The sequence below is a fragment of the Talpa europaea genome, assembly GCF_964194135.1.
Source record: "Talpa europaea genome assembly, chromosome: 8".
Taxonomy (NCBI): Eukaryota; Metazoa; Chordata; class Mammalia; order Eulipotyphla; family Talpidae; genus Talpa; species Talpa europaea.
In genome coordinates this window covers 110578393-110599418 of record NC_140075.1, presented here as the reverse complement: position 1 = coordinate 110599418, position 21026 = coordinate 110578393, and the positions used below count along the sequence as shown (strand labels likewise).

Sequence of the window (21026 nt, the reverse complement as noted above, 5' to 3'; positions counted from 1 at the left end):
CCCACAGACACAGGAGGTCACAGGGCCTATCATGACTTAGAGGCAAGAGGAGGACCAGAATGATGCTGGAAAGGCTCTGGTTGTACCTTTTATTCAGCACCATGAAGTGAACGGCGTAAGTGGCCATGTAGAGAGCCAGGGGCAGCACGATGAGGCACAGCACGCGGGCAATCAGGTGCTTCCCCACAGTCACCTGCGAACACAGAGGGCACAGGGCACTGTATTATACCTTACAACCAATATGCACATTATATGTAAGTTTTTACGTGTAAGACACAATCATAAAAAATTGAAAAGCTAATGGCCAACAAGAAAGACTATCTGGAAACCTTAAGCCTTCCCCTAACACCCCACCACCCAAGCACAACCAGGGGTTAAACATGGTCAGTCTTCTGCTGCCTGTCCCAACACATAGATACCTGCTCCTTTTCTCAACTTCAGGCTTCACCTTCCTCCCAGAAGCCTTCCTGGAGCTCCCGAGACTGCCTGGTACCCTCCTCTGTGCTCTCACTGCACCCGCTGACTGCCCTGAAATTGCCTGTTTACTTATTTCCTCTCTTCCCATGGTCTCCAAGGGCAGAACTCTTGTTTTATTCATCTTCATATTTTGTGTTTCACACTTAGTGGATGGTTTGTCTATATTTTCTGAATGGACTAGGGAACGAGATAGGACAGCATTATAAAGCAAAACAGTTCAGGCCTGGAATCCGCCTCACTCAAGTGTGAACCCTAAATCTACCTCTTACTACTTGTATGACCTTGGGAATGTTATTACCTCTCCAGGTCACGATTTCCTCATTTGTAAAGAGGTAACAAATGCCTGCTTCATAGGGTTGAAATGAGGAATAAATAAGTGTAATGATAAGTATGATAATGATAATGAAAGTAAAGCATTTAATGCCTGATTTAAGAATCAGTTCTTAAATAGTACTGTAATAAACCCTAAAGGCCCTTACTGGTCTCCAAAGCTCAGGAGCCTGAGTGAAGAAAAAGAACTGTTTGTTCAGGTCATCTCACGCACCCTACCTAAAGTCCAAGCATATGTGTGCCGGCCACATATTTGGCGTGAGCCCAGCTGGACAGAAACCCCTGGGCAGTTTATAGATCGTTTTAAGAACAAAAGGAAACAGCTGCCAGAAGAGAATGCCAAGTCCATCCCCTCCTTTACCTGTTCAGCCTCTCAGTGGTGGCCACTTCGTGTGGTCAGGCTGCCCACAGACAATAGCCGAATCCAGCCCACCTCAGACCCAAATGTGGCCACTCAGCTGCTACAGCAGAGGTGGAGAAAGGCTGCTGGCTCTGCCAAGCAATCCCAGGGAGGAAGACATTTCTACAAGTGCTTGTGTTCTCACCAATGAAAGACTGAGGTCTCCGAACAGCTGCCAAAGTTCTGAAACAGTGTTCCAACCCACTTGCAGGATGATAAAGAGGCCAACAAACTTGACCCCTAAAGCACCAGCCAGATTAATGCCAGTCAGGCTGAGCCAGAACCACCAGGGGGCAGAGAAGGGCCTGAAAATCAAGAAGACACAGAGTTCAGTTTGGCTGGAACCAAACTCAAAGGCACAAGCAAGGGAGGGCATGGACTCTGAGAGGCTGTGCTGTGCCCTCTTTCTAAGGCTCCCAACCTCAGGGGACCATATCTTGGCTCAGGAGTCCATGGTCCGTGACAAACCTGAAGCTGCAGGAAGCAGGGGCTAAGAATGAGTACTGCTGGAGAGGGACCGCAGCTTTCCTGGCTAAGCACAGGGCTTACAGAAATCAAGGAGCTTATTCTTCAGGAGTGACCAATCAAGTGGAAGGAAAAAGAGATCCAGAGAAATCGCTGGACTCAGTCAGTTCTCTCCTGTGCCACTCGGGAGCTCACAACACGCCAGCATTTATCGAGTGTTTGCTATGTGTCAGGTACTTTCCAGGCACTTTCTACATATTACCTCCTTCCCCTCACTATCACCTCAGGAAGCAGGTTCTATCATTATCCTCTCCTTAACATGAGGAAGTTAAGTACAGAGAGGTAAGTGACAGCTGGCAAGCAGTGGAACATGGTTCTAGCCATGGCAGTGGCTCCAAGGTTTGGTGGACACAGAGCACCAAGCCCACAGTGCTGCTGTTGTTTACCCAGCTGCCTTGCCTGTTCCTCCACAGCCCCCTCCAATACGTTCCATCTCTGAACCTCCAGCTCCTAGCACAGTGCCTGGCACACAGCATGCATTCAAGAAATGGTTAGTGGAGAGGGTGAGACAGAAATAAAAGATAACCCAAAGGCAGTGAGAGCTGCTGGTCACCAGGTCAGGTCTGATTAGCACAACGTAGTTTACCGAGCTCCCCAGAAGCTGACTTCTGGGAGAGCCTAAAAGGAGTCGGCTCTCTTGGTGTCAACTGAATGAATGATCTAGTCTACTCTCTCAGAGAAGAATCATATGGAAAAGACTATTCTGGAAGAAGACCAGGTCTTCCAGAACAGTTGTAGAACTGATGAGGACCTGCAGGGATCTTCTGGATGGGTATGGAACATTCAAGCCAACCTTTACAGACATTATTTCCATCATCAGGACTAGGGCAGGGGGATAAACTGCTCCCAGATAGCCTCTATCCTGGTACCCTTCCTTCTGGGATGGAGAATACAAAGCATAAAGTTGCCCCAGGATCTCTTAACCCACATATGTGCTGAGGGATGGCTTAGAAAATGATGGGTGGGAGAAAGTATCCCTACATAATATCCACACATTCCTACCCAAATCAACCCCACTGTAAAAATAACACTACTCTTGGAAAAGTTAATTGACATTTCTTAGTCTCACGTAAAGCAAAACAATCTATTTTTATAAGCAAAAATGTACAATCTAAGTTAAAAACAAAAAGTGTTTTTGCCTTAAACTCAGTTTTAACGTATGTGTCTAGACATCCACCCCATCCCTGGCCATTATGGAAATTCTGGAGCTTCTGCCCCAACCCCCCAAGATGGTGTTTCTGACCTGTCAGCGCAGGAGTTGTACTTGACCATACTCAGCATCGCAGCCATGATGAAGAACATCAAGATGGGGTCAAGGAGGATGTACTGGGACAGAGTGAGGCATCCTGTGTCTGAAAAACATGAGCTCAGTGGTCAAAAAGCAGAATCAGAGATGAGTCCCCTGGAGAACTAAACACCCCAGTACTAAGAAACAGCTTTGGGGTATATCAAAGCCCCATGACAACAAAGTATCTCACAATGCTTCTAGGCCCTTGAGCCAAAAAGAACCATCATTTACTCAGAGCAGTCCTGAGACAGGGTTCTTCCCCATTTCCATCATCAAAAAGGGGGCCCCACCCACCCAACATGGGTATAAACAGCCTCTACCAGGACATTTCACATGAAGTCTCTGTTGGGAATTGATTCTCCATACAAGCGCCTAAGTGATTTTTTTAAACTAAATTTCATTTCAACATGTCGTTACTTAAATCCGCCCATGTCTTCCCATCTCACACAGACTAACGAGCTGCTGAGTGGTCTCCCTACCTACCCAGCCTGCTCCCAGTGCACTCTGTCTCTCACCAGCCCTGCATCACTGGCCCTCCGCTGTGCCTGGGAGCCGCCAGGGGCTGCCTGGCACGGGGCCACTGCACCTGCTGTCCTCCACCTGAACACTCTCCCTTGGATCTCCATGCGGCTCAATCTTTTCCATTTCTCCAGTCTCCGCTCAAAGCCACCTCCAGGGAGCGCCTTGTTGACTACCCTAAAAGTGACTCGCTTCCCATCACTCTATCCTTTACCCTACTCTATTTTTGCCACAGCACTTATGGCTTAAGATGTTACATTTATTAATTAACTTGATTATTTCCTGTCTGCCACACTAGTGGCGTGCTCCATGAAAGCAGGTTGTCTCGTCAGGGCATCCTTTGAGGCCAAGAAACGTGACCTGGCACAGGGTAGATGCTTGAAAAATAGTTGAATGAAAAATGAATGGATGAAGAATTGAAAGAAATTAAAGATGCAAGGGAAAAGCCACCAAGCAGCCCCTTACGGCGAGACCCTCTAATCTTACAATTTATCTGTCAAGACAAAGCCAGAAACACCCCCAAAATACCCATTTAAATTGGTCTGGACTTCTTCAAATATTAAGCTCTATGAGGTCATGCATTCATTTTCATAAGAACAAGGGTCACAGAGCATCAACTCTCATGTCTCCAAGGAGGCGTAGCCACAGTAAATGTTTAAATTCCCATTTTGCTATCCCCTACCACCCAGCTACTTTGGAGACATCTATCCTTGTATCCAGTTGAAATTAACTTAAAGAATAAAACTAATCTTGATAGTAACCTAAGAGAAGCAGAACTGTAAGCCTCCTTCCCCCCACACACATACAAATTTATCTTTTTATCTATTCCAACACCAAATGTGGATAACTCAGAGATAACCTATTCCTTGGGATTACCCAAGTCAACTCTACCCTCCAATAATATAAAAACTTACTGCATACAAGCATTCATATATATATTCATATATCTATATGTATATATGACTAGTGTATAAAATAAGATGTGTAACACATTTCCCCGATCCTAAAGTCACTCGAGAACTGAGCCCATGGATAGGACCTGGAATACACTGATTTCCAGCTACGCTCATGGCGTGGAGTCAGAGCAGCAAGAAGTGTGGGATGAAGCTACCTACCAAACGTGAGGAGGGCAGCCGCGATCAGTGCTGCCGGAAGGGACCTGGACAGCTCCAACACCGTGAGGTAGGCAAAGGGGATCAGCAGGGAACCCAGACACGCACAGAACTATGGAAGGAAAAGACAATCAATCCAGTAACTGGTTAAGCTAATTATCTTGATCTAAACAAAGGTTTAGGACAGAGGACCGCGAGGAAAGCATGACTTGGTGAACTAAAGTCACCTAAACAGTATAAATAACAAAGTGGCATTTAAACAGGGAAGAACCAAATCAAATAGCTTGTGCCCTGACATGAATCCAGCAAAGTTCAGCGAGGAAGGTGTGGGCAGAACAACACAATGGCTTCAAGTGGGGGGCTCTGGGGCTGTACTGCCCCCATCACTTCTGGCTATGACCTTGAGAAAGTCACAACTCTGGAACATGCAGTGACAGCCTTCCCATCTGTGGAATGTGAAAAGTAATGAGTTTCCAACTCATAGGCTTCACTCACAGATTAAATGAGCCAAGGTTTTATTACACATACAAAATACTTGATAAAAAGTACAGTTTCTATTAAGAAATTGTGGGCACAAGTTGAGAAAGACATCTCTGAAGGTATTTCACAATTTCAGAGAATTCTTATTTTATTTCTCCCATGGCGCTTCCTTCAACCACACCAGAAGTCACTCTTCAATCTAGAGGATATATTCTGTTTTTGAAAAAGATTGCCTGACATGTCAGTATCTGGAATGTTTTGTTTTGTTTTGAACCACCAGCCTCCTCGCCATCCCTCTACTCTGCCCATCAAAACTAAATAGACAAGCTCAGGGGAATGGAAATGCTCACAATTGGGCTGTCACTTTTCGTCAACAGAAAGCAATGTGTCCTGGTGTGAAAGGGAATGAGGATGCTCTGTTTGGGCTTTCTCAATTTCCATAGCAAATCCAGCCTATATTCAATTATGTATGTTATGAGATATTCAAATGTCATTAAAAGACAAAAAACCTCTTAACAGATGTACTTGAGAGGGGCACTCCTTGTTTAATATGGTATGATACGACCACGCAAATCATTTAAGGATTAGCCCAAATAAGGACAGAACATTTATCTAACGTGCTTTGAGCTCCTCACAGGAGGCTCTGTCACCGCAGGCTGCTCTGAGACACTGTGCTGAAGGTCAGTTGCTCTGGTTTAACTTAGCAGGGGCCCCACAGAGTTGGGTGTTCAGGCCTGTCATGTTCCATCAAGGCTGGTATTGAGAATCAGAGCAAATACATGGACTCCCTTAAAAGACTGGAAAATCCCTAGTGTGTGCTTGAAACTTTCCAAGGAAAATAGGAACCACTGAGGCCGACGTTGGGGCTGTAGACGAATCCTGACTACCGAGGTCCCAGGCTGTTCTCCAACCTGAAGTCTGCAACCTCACATGGGTGGGGTAAAAGGTGACAGGGTGGGCTTGTTCCACTACATGTAACCTCAATCTCACCTCTCACCTTCCCTTCCCTTCTTACCCACCCAGTTCTGAATCTCTCCACAGGGTGTGGGTCCAGTCACCCTTCCCTCCCTCCCACCCCAGAGCCCCATTATCTACACCTGCCACTAATCCTAGGCTTCCAACTGTTAACATTTCTGACTGAATGTGAATCCAGGGTTCAGTCAGGTTAGATAAAGTCAGCGAGCCTTACTCCTCTCATTCCCAAGTAGCTGTGATGTTCATATTTGTCCCCAGGCTTCTGGAACAAAAAGGTGCCATCATATCCACTCAGGTAACCAGCAAGACCTATGAGCATCTGAGGGAAGGAGACAAACAAAAAGAGAACTTTGAGAGAAGATTCCTCCATTCCCTGAACTTCCCTCCAGCTGCACCCAAACTGGCTTCCCCTGACAACTGTCCAGAGAACAGCGGCCAGTGTGACATTTCCTCCAGCAGCTGTTACAGAGTAAAGAGTCTTTTGTCTATAGAGCTCATTGCTTGAAACAAATCCTCTCCTGTTTTAAAGCCAAGTTCCTGGAAGCAGTGTAGACTGCACGCTTAGGAAGAGAAAAAATCCCACAATGTGAAGGGCAGGCCCAGTGAGGGACTGTCTGTCAGCCTTCTTTCCACAGCCATGAAGCAAAGACCCCGGTTCTCAGGGGAGGCGAGGGGCTGCTTCCTGGGAGAAGGCCACTGAGAGACAGGTGAGGGCCTGAGTCAGAAGGAAGAGGGAGGGCCTCCGGTTCGATCCCCGCCGGCGAGGGTCCCGCATGGCGCACAGACCTCTCCTGCCACCCGCTGCTCCCCTCAGCAGTGTACTTCGGTCCTTCTGCCTGCTCTGCTCCCCGCTCTGGCTCTGGTGAATTCTCTCACCCTCCCGCGCTTCTGACTGTACCCAGTGCTTGTATAAATAAATAAAGATCTTAAAAAAAAAACAAAACAGAAGGAAGAGGGAAAAAAGCGGCCAAGGCGCTATGGACTGGGAACAGGGAGAAGGACAGACAATGGGAAAGAGGAACCAAAGACAGATGCATTTCCCGAGAGAAAGCTTCACCTCCCAACAGGAAAAGGGCCCAAAGACCAGAGACTGGTTTCTAGTTCCAATATTTCAAAGGCAGGCAACGTTGGCCTATCGCACACCAGAGCAAATCAACGACAAACTGAGATTGTGAGGAGTGAATTCTTCAAACTATTGGCGAGGGTCAGTCTCTTCACTTTTCCTTTCCTTGGCTGTCAGTAATGTAAAATTTTCTTTTCCATACAAGCAATTTGAAGCAACTGTCAGCAAAAACCAAGCATCTGTGAGAGCCGCAGCCCGTGCTAGCCTGACCCCTGTGCTCCTTAGACCGTGAGCAGGGCCAGGATACACTGGCTGTGTCGGGAAAGCCCTCCTGGCTGAGGGAGCCTGGATCTGGAGCACTAACCAGCTTGCTTGTTTCTCTGAGCAGCTGTAAGCTGAGTCACTCAAGGCATAAAAGTCAAACTTCAGCAACAAATGATTATAAGCCTTGTTTTAAAAAAAGGGGTGGGGGTAGGGATCCCAGGGTCCAGAAGTTAATGTAATATAATTTTTAATTTTTTAAAAATTTTTTATTTATTTTTGCACACAAGAGCTGGATTGTGAGCCAGAGTTGCAGGGGGTGTGAGGATTCACCAGAGACAGAGTGGGGAGCAGAGCAGGCGGATGGTCTGAAATACACTGCTGAGGGGAGCAGGAGGCGAGACAGGAGGTCTGCAGCACCATATGTGGACTAGCTCCCTGGCCAGGGATCAAACTCAGGCAGTCATGGTGACAGCACGCAGACTTACCTCCCAGGACCCCTATAATTTTTAAAATATAAAATAAGGTATTGTAAAAACAGAACCACCCAAATGCCTAGAGGAACTAAAGCTGACTTGTGATAATCAAATGGATGCTACTTCCTACCAGCCCCTTGGAGGACAAACTGCCTGGTGTTAGTATAAATTCCCAGGCTCTGGCAGGTCTGCCAGAGTAAAGGCATGCATAGATGTGTGGGATCTCAGCACCTTACACTCTAGCTCTCTGACTGCGGACAATATTTAATATCTCTGAACTATAGTAATAAGTCCTCCGCCTTGCCAGGGGTTGTTAGGCCTAGAGGAGGTACTGTAGGTAAAACACCTAGCACTATGAACTTAAAATTCAGTTCCCATTGTTAAAAAAAAATACAAATTCAGCTCCTTCTTAATTTCCTTCAGGTTAAAAGTAGTCCTGAGCTAATTTCCTAAGAACTCATTTAAAGCAATAAGAGAAAAAGGGCCTCCCTGGTGGCGCAGGCGGTTGAGCGCCGCACTGTGAAGCTGTCCGCAGCCTCTACAGAGTGGGTACGATCCCGGCCGGCCAGCGAGAATCCCACATGGCGCGGCAGACCTCTCCTGTCTCGCCCACTGCTCCCCTCAGCAGTGTATTTGGTCAGTCTGCCTGTTCTGCTCCCCGCTCTGTCTCTGGTGAATCCTCTCACTGTCCCCCGCATCTGGCCCATACCCCAGTTCTTGTATAAAAATAATTAAATCTTTAAAAAAAAAAAAAGCAGTAAGAAAAAGAACAACCAACTAGGAAAAAAAGGGAAATAACATTTGAAAAAAAAATGTTCAACCTAAGTTATAAAGATACACATATTAAAACAATGACATACCAGGATTTGGCTCTCAAATTGGCAAATTTTGGAAAGTATTATGATTAGACCAGTGCAGCAATTGTACAGGGAAGCAAGCCCTCATATGCTATGGGTGGGAGTATATATTTTATATTTCTGCAGCAAAACTCATTAGATATCACATCCTTTGACTTTTCAGCTTCGTTGCTGAGAATCTTTTAGATATGCTAACATAATCATGAAAAGATAAGTGTATAAAGATACTTATTGTAGTATCTCTGGAAATAACATAAATACCCACTAATTGAAGAGGGGCAAAATAATTTATGGCACATCTGCATGATTGGACTATACATAGCTGTTAAAAAGAAGGAAAGTGCTAATATGGAAAAAGTCAAGATACAGCAAGTTTAAAATACAAATTGCTAAACAATTTTAGTCTGATCTCATTTGTATATATAATGTGTTGTTCATGTGTATGAATATAAATGTCTACAGCTTTCCTTATATTAAAATTTTTTGAAAGGATATGTAAGAAACTTAACAAAGGTGACCATGGTTACCTCGGAGGAATGGAGGCAAGGCAATTTTTTACCTTTCCTTCCTAACCAAGTATTTTACTGTGCACGGGCATTTTTATTTCTTTTAAAAACTACCTTTCTCTGGTCTCACTCATAGCAGGAATCTAGAAAACTTAAATAAGGGACCAGGAAAATGAATAACTATAAGAAAGTGAAAATCAAAATCAACAAAAAACTATGAACCAGAGATACTCTATGGGGGGGTAGGGGGTGGGAGGGGAGAGACTGGGGTCAAAATAAGGGGGTTGCAATTGTATGGGGAATATAAAAATAAAATTTATTATTAAAAAAAATTAAAAAAAAAAAACAAATTCAGGAAAGAAAAAAAAAAAAAAACTACCTTTCTGACTGGAACCTCCAGGTCTCCAGGGCTGGAGGTCAGTGCTAAGTGGCAGACATTAGCCTCAATATTAGAGGAAAAACCTCCTACTTACCAATATAAAGTGTTTTTTAATTCCTTGACTGGCTTAGCCTTAGAACCTATGTAAGTTGCTTTGCTCTCTCTCCCAGGTTTCCCATTTGCTCATCATTCACTTTCGGCCATCAGGAGAGAAATTAGGGGGGCAGACGGGCCATTCTCCCTGAAGGTAGCCTTAAAAAGAAGCCTCACATTTCCCTTTTTGAATAGGGGCCAGATCTGAAGAAGGGAAGGCTTGAGTAAAAACAAATTGGCCAGTGTTTTCCAAACATATCTTCTCTGTGCTGAGCAACAGGGGACTCCAAAAATGGGCAGGCAAGTTCCCAGCTAAAAGACTGGGCTGGCTTTCCAATGAAAGATCTCCACCAGAGGTCAGCCCGAGGCAAATATTCAGGGCACTCTGTTCACTGATTCCATGACAGTATCAGAAGTGTTCCTAGCACTGGAACAAGTTCATCATGTGGTGTTATGGTTAAGAGAGAAGACTCCATGACCCGGTTTGAACCCTGACTCTGCCACTTACTATATTGTCCCCTAAAGCAAAGTACCATACTTTCTGTTCCCAGTGCCCCCATCTGAAAACGGAGAACACAATAGCTGGGATACAATGAGAATACAAAAGTCATAGTGTTGTTCTGAGATTATGTGAGATAATGTGTCTAGACTAACTAGAACAGTCTAAATTTTCAATGACTTTATGTTTATTATTGTTGCCTTATAAAGGAGAGAAAAAGAGACATACAATTTTTACTCCTTCCCGGGGCACAGCCCCATTTTTGAAATAGGCCCATATCCCCCTCCCTGCCCACCCCTCTCACCTACAGGGGCCTTCTCCGTACGCTCTGGGGCGTCCCTAAACCCATTACCACCAAGGCAATTCCACCTCCCCTGGGCCCCGCCTCATCCCCAGTACTCCAGCCCCCCCCCCCTTCAGGAAGAGGCAAATTCCTGGCCCCTATTGCCCAAGACCTCAGCCTACAATTAGGAAGAAAGGACTGTGTGAACAGGGCTGATTCACTGGCCTTCTCAAAGGTGTATGTTTTTAAGAGTAAAATGAATTCTGATTGGTGGAATTCTAATTATCAAGGAATAAGCTGGGAATGGGGAGGAGAAAGGAGTTTTGTTTCCTGGTAGAAAATCAGCTCCCCTTAGCTATTTCTGCTTTTTGCGACTATTCCTTTTCTCTGTTTCTTTTTTTCAATTGAAACAAAATTCACATACCCTAAAATTTACCATTTTAAAATGTAGGACCCAGTGGTTTTTTAGTATATTCACAAAGTCGTGTGACCATCACCACTAATTCCAGAACAACTCATCACCCCCAAAAGAAACTCCAAACCCATCTGTAGTCACTACCCAATCTCACCTCCTTCCAGACCCAGACAACCACTGATCTATTTTTTGTTGCTCTGGATTTGCCAATTCTGGACATTTCTTACACAGAAACAAAGTCACATAACTGTGACATCTGTTTGACTTCTTTCACTTCGGATAACGTTTACAAAATTCATCCATGTTGCAGCATATGTCAGTACTTCATTCCAGATATGATTATGGCTAAATCATATTTGAGTGTATAGATGTTCCACATTTGGTTCATCCATCCATCAGTTGATGAATTCTTTCTTCATCTCAAAGCCCAAAGGACTCCTAAAAAGACTAAGGATTCCAGAAAGCATCTGGTCTGGGATGTTCTACAAGCCTAAAAATTAGATCCAGAACCAAGACTTGTGACCTTCGGAGACTGCTTTGTCTGCCTGCTGCTCACCTTTCCCAGAGGCGGGTGCACATCAAAGAAAAAGGTGCGGTTGATATAGTAACTTCCCATTTTTCCAAAGTGAGTCTCATCCCAACTAAAGGAAAAAGAGAAAGAGAAATAGGAATTTTTTTACCATAAAACCCAAATAGTCTTAACAAAGCATGGTTAAAATTATAGTTAAGAATAAAGGCTATGAGGCCTCCCCGGTGGCGCAGCGGGTTGAGCGCTGCGCTGTGAAGTTGCCCACAGTCTCTGCAGTGCGAGTTCAATTCCCAGCTGGCCAGGGAGATTCCCACATGGCGCAGCAGACCTCTCCTGTCTCACCCGCTGCTCCCCTCAGCAGTGTTTTCCGTTGTTCTGCCTGTTCTGCTCCCTGCTCTGTCTCTGGTGAGTTCTCTCACCCTCCCACGTCTCTGGTTTGTACCCCAGCTCTTGTATAAATAAATAAATAAATAAATAAATAAATAAATAAATAAATAAATAAATAAATGAATAAATAAATCTTTGAAAAAAAGAATAAAGGCTATGAGCTTCAAGCAATTAATAGGAACATCTGTTTTTAAAAAAAAAATAAAAGCTTTATGAAACTTAAACACTAGCTCTTTTTTTTTTTTTTTTTTAATTCTTACATACAAGAACCAGGATACAGGCCAGACGTGTGGGAGGTTGAGAGGATTCACCAGAGACAGAGCCGGAAACAGAACAGGCAGACTGACTGAAATAAACTGCTGAGGGGAGCAGCAGGCGAGACAGGAGAGGTCTGCTGCACCCTGTGGGATTCTCGCCGGCCGGCCTGGATTGAACCCACGCTACAGAGGCTGCGGACAACTTCAAAGCGCTGCACTCAACCGTCTGCACCACCAGGAGAGGCCCTTAAACACTAGTTCTTGAAGGCTGGCTATAGGAATGAACAATCCAGAAGGGGAGGGACAAGAACAAAGTAGGGAGCACAATGGACTCTGGTGGTGGATTATGGGTGCTTTAGTGGCGGGAGCACTATATTCCCTAAATACAAACAACAATGCACACCGTTTTTTAAAAAAAAATTAAAAAAATTTTTTAAATATTTTTTAAAAAAGCTTTTGACACAAGTAAATTGAGGTCACAATACATCAAGCAGGTCGGTCATTAACCTTACTTTGGATAGATGAGAAAGGTTAGCAAATATTCACCATCTAATTATCATAAAGAGTTAAATCTAGGGCCTCCCCGGTGGCGCAGCGGTTGAGCGCTGGGTTGCGAAACTGCGCGCGGCCTCTGCGGCACCGGTTCGATCCCCGGCTGCTCCCCGGCCACCGGAGGAGGAGGGTCCCACATGGCGTGCAGACCTCCTGCCGCCCGCTGCTCCCCTCAGCAGTGTACTTCGGTCCTTCTGCCTGCTCTGCTCCCCGCTCTGGCTCTGGTGAATTCTCTCACCCTCCTGCGCTTCTGACTGTACCCAGTGTATGCATAAACAAAACAAACAAACAAACCAGCAAACAAATAAATAAAGCATGCCTCTATTAAAAAAAAAATAAAGAGTTAAATCTAGGGCCTCCCCGGTGGCGCAGCGGTTGAGCGCTGGGCTGCGAAGCTGCCAGCAGCCTCTGCAGTGCCAGTTCGATCCCCGCCTGCAGGGCGAGGGTCCCACATGGCGCGCAGACCTCTCCTGCTGCCCGCTGCTCCCCTCAGCAGTGTACTTCGGTCCTTCTGCCTGCTCTGCTCCCCGCTCTGGCTCTGGTGAATTCTCTCACCCTCCTGTGCTTCTGACTGTACCCAGTGCTTGTATAAATAAATAAATAAATCTTTTAAAAAAAAAAGTTAAATCTATATTTATTCTTTACCTTGCATTTCTATTTACTTTAAAAGGACAGAGTTTTCCTAAAACACAGAAAGGTTTGTAGTAAGAGTTTTCTTCCAACTCTGCTAACTTCGATTCCTCTAGGACAAGCTTTGCTACAGAAACACCATTACTTGTGCTATCAAATTTGTGTTGAGGCTGCGATCAGAGAGAGCTTCTGAGTCAGATTTTGATCATCAACCTCGTAATAATTAACCTGCTGACTATGACCGCACTGATCTTCTTATAATGAACTAACTGGTATATAAAAACTGACTATCTTACTAACTTAAAAGCCTGCAAATCTCTCTATATTATACAAATTATTTTGCAAGTCAATCGGTGATTCTAATACATTAGCTTTTAGACACCATGAAAATCCTTGTCCTTCTACAACCATGTAAGCTTTTTCACACCCTAAATGAGGGCTTCACAGCTTCAGCCCGATATCCGGCAGAGCGATGCTATTTCTGTTTGTCAGTGTCTCTCTGCAGCTCAGAACAGTGGCATTCTAGAAACTGTCCATTCCTAGTGAGCGTCCATGAGCAGTTATTACCCACCCACAATATAAGGAGCAAAACATGCTTTTTCCAAAACTTTATAGTTTAAAAAAAAAAAAAAAAAAACCTCAGTGGATCCGACAGAGTAAATTTCCTACATTGCTCAGCACACGGCTTGGCACATGAAGAGAGATCCGGTCCCACCTGGACCACTTACTAACAGCATGACCTGGAAAATCACTCACCCTCTCTGAGCTCTCTTGTCATCTCCACAATGAATACATTAATTTTATCTGTCATGTCCCCCTCGTAAGGAGATAACATAGCTCAGTTCTATAGTCCCACACGTGCTGGGCACCATCTAACCGTTCCAACAGTTGTGGTTCGTTCTGACATCTGGAAAAATACTAAGAATTGTGATACCATTACTCAAAAAATTCCTAAGTCTGGTAGGAATAGTCACATTTCCTTTGGTTTTTGAGGCATGCGTGACAGGAGAGAGTTCCTCTCTGGTTCTTTTTTCTCCCCCAGCTCTTGCAGGGTACACCAAGAATGTAAGGTCCTGCCTGCTTTTAACTCAGGCCATTTCTCAAGGTTATATCTACCTCAAGCAACACTAGTGAAGAGTTGGCTTCTCCTTCTGGGACAGAGCTCAACCCTGCTTATTACAAAACAGCAGATTTCTCCCCATCAACATTCCTCAACTGTGATGCACCTGCTGCATGTGCAGGCACTCATCCAGACCCACAACATCACATGGGACTTTGGGGGCAAGAAGAACTGATACTGACGCACTGATGGTGCATCCTGCTCGCTGTGTCATGAGAAATAAAGTCCTTGTCTCTGAACCAGGACTGTGTCTCAGCCAGCATCCATAAAACAGTGACAGGCTAGCCTAACAGCTTGTGAGTAGGGTAAAATAAAATCCCAGGCCCCGACAGTTCTGGCAACAAGCATGAGATGCTAAGACACAGCTTTCTAAAAGAGAAAAGATGAGACCCTGTGGGTTGAGTGAGAGCTTCTGGAATCTGGTAGCAAATGCTTTTGCCCAAGTGGTGGGCAAGGGAGGTAGTAAGAGTTCCCCGCTGCGCTATCTATTAATGCGGTTGACTGGAAAGAGGCTGGAATGAAATAAACTATCCGAATACTGCCTTGGGCACTGCTCAGTGTCTTCTGGGTAAAGGGCGGAAGAGATGTAATCGTGGCCACAGGGCAGCAAGTTTCCAAAGATTACATAAGTGGTGCCAACAGTAAGGACCTTACCCAGAACTCTGGGTATAGTGAAAACACTGACAGACAGGTGGGAGAGCTATATACTCAAGCCAAAGGTAAATATGCCTCGTTTAGTGGCTCCAAGCTCCTCTCTCTCTCTGTGTGTCCACAGCCCCTCTCCTCTATGATCACCTGAGCAGCTTTAAAGAGTGAGATGACTAGTAAGGTCTCGCTGCCTTATGACACAGGCCATACACACATATGCAGGGTGCTGGGGAACTCGAGGGGAGAAAAGGGCCTCAAACTCAGGATTCTATTAGATACAAGCGCCTAATGACTCCATCCTACTGAATCCCATGGAGAGGAAGATTTATAAGACATAGGCGTAACCAAAGGTGCCAAGAACTGCAGGGTGACCATAGCAGTTATACAGGGACCCAAAGCCCTTGGGCTTGACAGGGAAGCATTCTGGGGCGGAAATGGTGCCATGTCTTGTGCACCCAGCACTCCCCACACCCTTGATTGGGGAACGGTATACTCACTGGCTGCCTGTCCCTGCCGCCCCTGATGCAGGGCTTTTAGACCTACTAGTTCAATGGGGGAAAAGTGTCCAACTTCAACTGATAGGACTGAAGCCACCTCCCAGCAGAGAAGGGCAGGCACAGTAACCTTGGGGGTAGGGTCCTTCTACTATTGTCCTGGCTTCCGCTGCTAAATGTATAACTGGTATTTATCCTTTAAGCATCAAAGAGGATTACCCCATCAGGGACTGTCACACACTGAGACATGATCCTGTTCCCTGCTGGGTGGAGAAATGTAGTAATATAAATCATAAGAAGAGAAGGGAATCACAGATTTACAGCCATCATGGCTGCTAGAGTGCTGAGACCATTTTCCAAGGTAACAGTGCCACCTGCAGTAGGCAGGCACCAGGCACATAACTTTCAAAATTTTAAATGTACCACTAAGTTCCTATAGAAACCAAGTGCTTGACAAAGGTGTTAGGACTCTTTGGCCTGATTTTGCCAACCTGGAGTGGGGTGACTTGGACTGAAATGGAAGGGCTCATCGAGCATTATTGTTCCAGTGGAAATGGTGGGCTAAGGAGAAGAGCCAGCCTGGCTCAAGAGACAACACAATTTTACATGAAAAAGCAGCAGCTCCTACTTTGGAAGAATCTAGTTTCCATTTCATCACCTGAAGTAAAAGCTGCTGGTTCAGCGGGGCATTCATTCACTAAAGTGCCTCTAATGCCTGTGCCCGGTTCACTGATGGAGAGACTGAATTAAAAGGTGGTGGTGTCCACTGAGCAGCAACAATCACACAGCCTCAAGGACACCTCTGAAGGGCCAGCTGTGCTAGGTGGATCAGCACAACAGGCTGAATAGAAGCCACCACCCTGGCCTTAGACAATCCTCCTAAGAAACAGACAAGCTACATTTTTACTGACTCCCGCCATCTGGTATGCTGCTTGGAAGACTATAAACTGAGAGATTAAAAACAGTTCTCTCTGTCTGACAGTCTGCAGCGGGGACAATCTGGACGGCTTATGTAGATATCTGCATTAAGGGACAGCACCCTACTAAGACTGACTGGAATCAAGTCTTAGTGCTGAACAAGTCCGCACCCCCCAGCCTGCTGCCACTGGCCCCTAGATTCATTGGTGCACCAGGGCGGTAACACCTTTACCATCATGGACCCAACGCAAACTAAACAACTCTATGTCTCTGGAGCAGAAGCCATCACTGCGTTGTGGTGACTTATGACTCCTGCCAAAAACTGCCTGTTTGTCTTACAGTAAAAGAAGCCACATTGCATGGGGCACTGACCATGCCTGCTCCAAGGAAACTGACTCTCTTAGGACTTTGTTCCCTTCTCCTGCTCTATCGTCAATGCCTCACCTCTGCGGATACTTTCTCAGCTCACAGTGTCAAAGATGCTGTTCCAGTCTAGTCATCTACCTCTACATATACCACAGTGGCCCTTGAAACTGTACTATGTCATGTTTCCAGGTTTTTACAGCATCTACAGTAAAAATGGTGCCCCTTATCTTTTTTGCAATGACCACCCCATCATGGGTCAATAGTGAAGGTATTTGATGGCATTCCACAGTCCCTACTACACGGGCATCTGATATAATCAAGCATTGTAGGGTTGTCTCAAAAAAATTTCTAACTCTACTTCTCTCATTTCCTGGCTCACACAACTGCTGAGGCCATTTGGGCACCTAACACAGTGCTCCTCACCAGAAAGGATGCATCTCTTCTTGGCCACCGACTGGCAGAGGGTCATATAAACCTGTATTTAAAATCGAAGATTCTTCACTGACCATGCCTGGGCATGATTTGTCTTTCCTTCCCCTAAAAGCAACTCCATATTGGTCTGGAAGGGTCTATAGAATTCAAACTCTAGGTAGGCCAGTCACCAGAATTTTATGGGAGTGGCATGTTTCTAGATGATGTCCCTTGATTGAGTGCACTATTTGTCAAATCCCCACATAGTGGCTCACATGGGTGAAGGTGGGAGACATAATGAGTCTGTCAATTTTCTAATAATGCCTTGACAAAAAGGTCTGGCTATTAATAGGAGATAATTAGAAAAAAGTTGAAATTATAGGTAGTGGGGTGAGACACACTGATTATACAGCAATGGAAAGAAAGAAACAACCTGAGCAATTGGCTTAATATGCAAGAAGTGTGTCTCTTGCCTCGGTGGTGTATCTAGAGGCAGCTGACTAGACTGGAACAGCATCATCGACCCTGTACCCTGAGAAAGTATCTACAGAGGTGAGGCACTGATCATACAGCCTGGAGAAGGGCACAGAGTCCACCTTAACCCCTAGAAATATCAAAAAGAGAGACAAATAATGTTCTCTTTCTCCCCTAGGCCCAGTCCCCTCCCCATCTATCTGTGGCAGCCTGAAGAACTTACCATTGCACTATGACATCAGAAAAACTTATATGAGCCTGGCCAGTTTTGACTTATTCTGATGGGCCTGACCACCAACTCCCAATCATGGACCTCCCTCTCATGCATACAAGGTTGCCCAGACCAGCACATTCTGATATAAATTCATGCGTTTCTCCTGATCCCCTTAGCTGTAAGAGTTCCTATGCATGCCTTTGTACAGTGGCACTGCCCACGTAGCTCAACCAAACCACTGTAAAGGTGATCCAAATCAAAGCTGATGGTGATCCAAATAAAATTTAACAAAAACTCCTGAAGTAGAGAGACCTGTACCCCTTCAGGAAATGTTAGGATCTAGGGAAGAATGAGCCATGGAATATCTTTCCATTGGGCACAGAAGTTGCTTTTTACTTTTTTTTTTGGGGGGGGAGGGGTGGGTCATCATATCTATGACAACTATATGACACCAAAAATCAGATGACACCTGTCTGAAACCCTGTGCACAAGTCATAATGGATAACAGACTGGCTTATAGGAATAACAGACTGGAGAACAGCTGTTTTTTCAAATAAGGCTTACTGGTCCTTTCCCACCAAAAATACATTCACAGATGGCTAAATCCAGGCTCCTGAAGAGTATGGTAAACACCACAGGTTGGCCTCTTTCTGCTGTTTTGAGTCCCACTGACAGGATTCTTATTAATTAGATGCTCTATGCACAAATTGTTGGCCCCTGCTTCTGTCAGACAGTTTTTTTTTTTTAAATGAAACTGTTATGAACATTTGTGAGCACCACATGTGTGCCCTCTTGCACAAATACCTACACATGAAATGGCTGGGTCAAAAGTTCCGATTTAAAGCTACTGCAAGTGTGGTGTATCAATTCCACTCACTCCACTGGCTTAGGAAAATTCTGCCTCCTCCATATTATCAACACTTGGTATTTTTTTTAATTGTCATTGTGCAGCATTTTAAATCAATTTTAATGTACAATTTACATACAAAAAATGCACCCATTTTGAAAGTTTGTTGTCATTGGTTCTTGACCATTATTTTTGTTTTGTTTTGGTTTTTTACTTGTCAGGCAGGATTAAATGTCAGGTAGTTTAACCAGAGTAACCAATGGAGTTGCATATTCATGTGAAAATTTGCCAGAAGCCAAGACAGTGTCAGGTAGAAGGGTGAGATTGTTGGGAGAGATAATCCTCATGGGTCTTCTGTACTTCTACCCATCTTGCTGGGTATGCCAAGGATACAAGGCCTTGAATGCACTTTACCTTGGCCATTTTTCAAAGTTGTGTTTTACCCAGCAACCTTGAGAAGTGAGTTAATGTTTCTCTCCAGGATAAAGACTATGCTTGCTTGCTGCTTACTATAAAGCAACAGACTCCCGATTTGCTGTTCTTTAGCTGGAGGCAATCCACTGCGTGGGCAGTCCTCCATCTGAGCCCACAGCATCGCCCTGTGACACGTGGAAGGCAAGGAAACTAACTCCAATATGCTGATGTTCATCCTGATTCAAGCACACCAGCAATTAGTCCACTGTCTGGCCCAGGAGTCTCATGTAACAGTAACAAGCTAATTTATTAACTTTCCAGTAAAGTAACCTGACAGTTTTTAGCTTGCTTACTTCTTGGTCTAGGAGCTCCATTTCTAAAATCCCCTAAAGTAACTTTCCTCACAGTCACATTAAGAAAACATGGTATCTTTGTTGGTCAAACATATTAACCACCTTCAGACTGTATAAAACATTTCCTTCTTCCAGCTGGAGATTTTTTAAGGTATCTAATGAAATGTGACCATGCCTCAATTCTGCAACTGAATCCTACACCATGAAACGTTTCAGAAAATAAGTTTCTCCACACGGGATGACCCCAGACTTGTTTCCTTGTCACAGTTCCTGGTCACCCAAGTTGTCCCTGCTCCCGAAGATGAAGTGAGGGATCAGTGAGAGATAATCCCCTCCACTGATGCCGAGAAATCCTGCAGATTAGAATTTAGACCTTAGAAAATTCTATACTCCGAATTCTCAGTGCGCCTTGGAAAGTTCAAAGCACCTTTAAAAGTGCTGGAAATGAAGGCTGCTTCCTCAGATCCTAAGAATGCCACTGCCACCCCCCAAAACAGCCTGATCCGAGGGCACCTGGCTAGAGGCAAGCCCCGCCCAGTCTGTTTCCCCACCGCCTTGGCCCCGCCCCTGCCCCTGAGGATCCCGCCCCTTCCTAGCCCCCGGCCCAATCAGAGGGCGCGTCCCGCCTCCGGTTGCCTTGGCGCCCGCCAAGTTCCCACCCGTCACTCACCAGATGTGCTGCGGCTGGTCCAGGCGGTGGAAGCGGGTGGCGAAGGACAGCAGCGTCACCAGGGCCAGCAGGGCCCACCGGCCGGCCACACAGCAGCGCCGCGAGCCCCAGGCAGGCCGTTTGGGGCTTCGCGCTGCAGCCTCGTTGGCCACGTCCGGGCTCACGGCCCGAGCGGCCTGGGGTCCACAGCGGCCCCTCCGGGGGCGCAGCTCGGACCCCGCCAGACCTCCGCCCACCGCCGGCGGCATCCGTCCCCGCCTCAGCACCGCCCTCCGGCCCGCAGGCACACTAGGTCTTGCGAGCCGCCCCGCCAAGAAGCCGCCCAGGGACAGCTCGGGGTGCCCTGGGAAGTGTAGTTCCCGGCGCCGGCAGCGGGGCGCGGGGCCCCGGCCGCGGGGCTGGGCGGGGAGAGCGGCGGCCGCTAGGAGGCCGCTGGTGGCGCAGAGCATGCCGGGCGGCGAGGCCGCTGACCGGCCGGCAGGAGCGGCTCAGGGAACTACAACTCCCGGCAGCGCCGGGGCTGGGGGCGTGGCGGCGCGGCGGGGCGGGCCAGAGGAGCCCGCACAGGTCATTCTGGGCCGGCCCCTCGCTTTACCGAGGCGGAAGCCGGGGCTCTGGTTGTCGGGGTCCCTCCCTCTGGGCCTCGATCGTCGACGGCTCGGAGAATCCCAGGCTCGAAGTGTCCTGGCCCAGAAGAGGGGTCGCCCGCAGTGCGAGATGCAAGCAGGGAAGGTCTGTGCCGAGCACCCGGGGAGAGGGGCGCTGCTTAGAGACACTGGGAAACCTAGGGGGCGGGTCAAAGGT

The 21026-nt window shown here is 46.3% G+C and overlaps 1 protein-coding gene across 1 annotated transcript in view; it reads right to left on the bottom strand.

Annotated features, from left to right (window-relative positions):
- Positions 1-20485, bottom strand: part of POMT2 (protein O-mannosyltransferase 2) — a gene marked incomplete at its 3' end in the record, with an annotated part of 41410 nt that extends 20925 nt beyond the window's left edge. The window contains exons 1-7 of the mRNA XM_084240588.1: positions 20223-20485; positions 11495-11579; positions 6321-6425; positions 4655-4763; positions 2976-3084; positions 1353-1512; positions 87-193 (exon numbers count right to left, since the gene is read on the bottom strand). Of these exons, the coding sequence (XP_084096714.1) occupies positions 87-193; positions 1353-1512; positions 2976-3084; positions 4655-4763; positions 6321-6425; positions 11495-11579; positions 20223-20470 (923 nt within the window). The 5' untranslated portion in view covers positions 20471-20485. The remainder of the gene's footprint in view (positions 1-86; positions 194-1352; positions 1513-2975; positions 3085-4654; positions 4764-6320; positions 6426-11494; positions 11580-20222) is intronic.
- Positions 20486-21026: the final 541 nt, after the last annotated feature.